The sequence below is a fragment of the Chenopodium quinoa genome, unplaced genomic scaffold (assembly GCF_001683475.1).
Source record: "Chenopodium quinoa cultivar QQ74 unplaced genomic scaffold, ASM168347v1, whole genome shotgun sequence".
In the NCBI taxonomy this organism is placed as follows: Eukaryota; Viridiplantae; Streptophyta; class Magnoliopsida; order Caryophyllales; family Amaranthaceae; genus Chenopodium; species Chenopodium quinoa.
This window is the reverse complement of record NW_018742914.1, coordinates 368,907-372,779: the sequence shown is the minus strand read 5'-3', so window position 1 is coordinate 372,779 and position 3,873 is coordinate 368,907. Positions and strand designations below refer to the sequence as shown.

At 36.1% G+C, this 3,873-nt stretch overlaps 1 protein-coding gene across 1 annotated transcript; it reads right to left on the bottom strand.

Annotated features, from left to right (window-relative positions):
• Positions 1–442: 442 nt before the first annotated feature.
• Positions 443–1,063, bottom strand: LOC110727741 (GTP-binding nuclear protein Ran, testis-specific isoform-like). The gene is made up of 3 exons (XM_021907321.1): positions 947–1,063; positions 754–858; positions 443–617 (listed from the first exon to the last, which is right to left on the bottom strand). The coding sequence occupies exons 1-3, from the start codon at positions 973–975 to the stop codon at positions 473–475; spliced, it is 279 nt and encodes a 92-aa protein (XP_021763013.1). The 5' UTR covers positions 976–1,063; the 3' UTR covers positions 443–472.
• Between the last annotated feature and the right edge of the window lie 2,810 nt (positions 1,064–3,873).

Here is a 3,873-nt window from a genome sequence, read left to right as displayed (position 1 = left end):
GTGTGACAATTGACATCTACAATGCTAAGTGTTCGAGAATGATCCGATAAATTTTTGAAATCCAAGTTCATTAGATGGCTAGATTACCATAATTAAACCCTTATTATACAAACGATTTATCACATATTTATAATGAGATAAAAACACCCAATGTTCCTCCTACAAGTAATTATAACACTTGTATCTTACAAGCCCCTGAGGCACAATGTAGTTTTGATCAAAATCTAAAGGCATCTCTAGTCCATCAGAATGCTTACTCTTGAATATACTGCAATAAGGTTTCATTTATGTAGGGGAAGGCCTCTCCTAGCCATCTCATTGAAGAAAGAGAAAGGAAGGTCATGAGGTCTAAAACAACAAAAGGATAGAAGTTAGATGTATAAAAACGAAAAAAGAAATAGTTATGAAAAACTTTCACCAAAAATATAAATTACCCAGTGGTCAGAATCCTGGCAATATAAGTGAAAGGCACCTAAAGACCTTTCAAGCTCTTAACTGAACAAGGAGTCCACACCACATTGTTACTCTTAGAATTGTAGCCGATTGGCTTTACTACCCCGATTGGTATCAAATCAGCTTTATTTCCACAAACAATAGTTGGGATTTCTTTCCCATATCTGCATTCAAATTTTAACACAAATAATCTAAAATTACCAGGAAAACGATAGAAAATAATAGAACTTAAAAGTCCAGAAGAAAAAAAAAATCAACAATAGGGAATTTGTTGATTTCATAACATATGAGTATACACACCTTTTAAATAATTCAATCCAGTCATCAACAGGCTTCATACTCGATTCGTCAGTAATATCACACATGATGATAGCACAATCCATATTAATACAGTCCCTCTCTTTGCTGCATCAACCAAATTTGAGGTTTATTAGAAAACAATAAACATTGAAAGGACAAGGAAAGCTAATCGGTCCAAATAATTAAAACTTACAAAAATTTGTCATTGAATCCCTCCGTCATCGGATACTCGTAGCACTGAAGCCTAATTCTTTTGCGTTCTGGAAGACGAGATGTTCTGAACTGGAATGTTTGAACAGCAGGTTCGGTTGTCGCTAAATGAGGAAAACCGCGATCACCACCTTTTTGGACAACCGACCACCGCACGAACCACCACCACCACGAGACACCACCGTGCGCCGGGGAGGAGGAGAGAGCTGTGAGAGAGAGGAATATAAGAGGGGTTGGGTTTCGTGTTTGCTAACTCGGGTTTGATCAAAAGATCACTAAATTGCATACATGCAAACCTAGACACCTAGTCTATTTATAATCTCATTATAATTAGACTAGGGCACGAATCCCAAAAGCCTCTTAATTCACCTACATGGCCGGCCACCTAGAGTGATGAGGCCCATGATGGGCCTCGTCCTCTAATGCTCGATCTAGCCCCTTTGTGTGACCTTATAGGATCCGTCCAATTGGGCTTTGGTCATTTTACTAGTCCAAAGATCGTAAGTACCTCTAGCTATAGCAAAACGACGACCCAAATGTCCGGACTTAATTATCTCCATAATTTGATCCAATTATATATCTAGTAATTGCACACGACGAAGACATAACTCCTTCAATCTCCCACTTGTCTGAGACAAGGGTGCAATATTCAAATTCCTTAAGTTAATATGTGTCGATTTGATAATATGACTGCATCACATGTCGAGATCATATTAATCTACAAATTATTACTTGAAAACTGAGTTAGAATTACAAAACCAAATGACTACTGAGTACTGCATTTGAACGCGGCCACGTATTTTCTGAATTTTCCCTCTTCAAGCGGCCATGACACATTTCCTAATTTAATAGGTAGACTCTATCCAATCTTGTGGCAAAAATCCTCCCACTCAACTTCTGAAATGACCGGTAAACATCCTTTATAATCTCCAGTTACGGGCAGACGTTTGAGTGTACCACAGCCATAACATCCATTGAATGAAATCATGTTCCACTCATGTCAAAGGAATCCACTAATATATACGGAAGCTCTATACTTGAACTTCAAAGTAGGTCAATAGTTCGATCATACATCATTCATGCATATCCAAGTGATTGACCGAGCATCACTATGCCCATATAGCCCATGAAACTGCGCTATCCAATCAATCTTCCATGCTAGTACATTTGTTGAAATCATTTATGTCCACTTTAATGATTTTGAACTAGGAACTTAAATAATATATGAATTTTGCTCACCTGTGGGGTTTTAATTCAAAAGGTCATCAACCTAGTGAGCCCATCAATTCATAATTATTTTGGACATTTTATTTAATTTCCAAAACCATAATTAAATAAGAGAAATAATAATTTCTGTTTTAAACATAATCCTGCAAATTGATGTATTTCTCATGTTATATGTTTTCTCAAACATACACAACTTAAATTACATAATTTTCTTCAATCCATGACTTTAATATAACTTTCATACCTTAGTCTAAGGAAGGGGTTTTAGTGATTTCTCACGCATAATAAAACTTTGCAGAACATGACCTCCCGCTGGTCAATGATCTCATAACTGAGGCGATATCTCATATCCATTTGTTTAGATTTGTGATGTGACCCTGGCTCCTTTGTTCTTGGGCAAAGGTGATCCTTTAGTCATATGACATTTTAATCCGAACTTCCTCTAAAACTATCCGACTATAGCTTAATACACATATTCTAACATTGAGCATGCAATAGTGCTCTGCTTTGAACTCTTCAAGCTCACTGTACTTCTCCATACTAACAAAAATATGCATCTAGATCAACTTCTAGAATCATCTTGCCTGTTTGGAAGAACTTGCATCCGTAAAACCTTTTGACAATTTGTTTACCTTTAACACCATAAACTAGAAACATTCCTTTAGAGCTTCTCAAATACTCAAGGATTTGTTCTTTGTAACTCTCCGTATGCTTATTCTGTATTTGCTTGAAACTTGCTATACATGCACAAGTCATATGTAACAACTTGCTTTATAAATTTCATGGTATATGTAATGGACCCTTTTGCCGAAGCATAAGGTACAATACCTTTACAACTCAACCCTACTAGCTTTTAAGGCACTGAGTTTTACTAAGTGTAAAACCATGAGACATGGGAAGAGATCCTCTCTTAGATTCTTGCATCTTGAATTTGTTAAGAACCTTATCAACATTAGTCTCTTGATTAGGTCCAGTCATCCTTCAAGATTCACTTTGTGGATTTTGATTCCCAATATGTACTCAACATCTCCTAAGTCTTTCATATAGAAACAATCTTTCTAACCATTGCTTGACTTATTCAACCATTGATTTATCATTTCATATGAAATGTATGTCAACTACATACTAGACTAAGAAGACCAATTGTTCCCACTAAACTTCTTGTTTGTACAAGATTCCTTTTCATTCTTCCAAGGTAATCAAACTGTTTGATTTCCTAATGAATGTTCCAACTCCCTAATGCTTACTTCAATCCATAAATGAATTTATAAAGTTTGCAAAACATTCTAGGAATTTATGGATTTCAAAACTCTTAGGTTGTATCATATGCATGCCATCCATCAAGAACATTTCATGAAGGTGATTTTGATCTCCATAACTAGAATAATCCGAATAGGCTTACACATCTAATAGGTTTGACCCCATTTGTAAGACTATCATGGACTAGCACATCTTTACAGACGTGGAGTCTATTCAGGATTTCTTGGCTTTGAGCCACTTTCTGAGTTGGCACTTGTCCAAAGCTTGTTTGTAGGTATAGATTCCAACCATTCCAATAGGAAAATTTTAGAACCCACATTTTACCAGAATTTCAACAAAATGTTTGTTTTGATCCTAAGTAACCCACGATAGGTATGAGCGACAATAGAATTTATCTCTTCAACTGTTTGAAGCCTTTCATTC

Excerpts from the sequence above, each read along its gene's own strand:
- LOC110727741 (XM_021907321.1), bottom strand. The coding sequence starts at position 975 with ATGACGGAGGGATTCAATGACAAATTTTT. Across the intron at positions 859-946 it reads GGATTCAATGACAAATTTTT|CAAAGAGAGGGACTGTATTA; the intron begins GTAAGTTTTAAT and ends TGGTTGATGCAG. Across the intron at positions 618-753 it reads TGGATTGAATTATTTAAAAG|ATATGGGAAAGAAATCCCAA; the intron begins GTGTGTATACTC and ends ATTTGAATGCAG.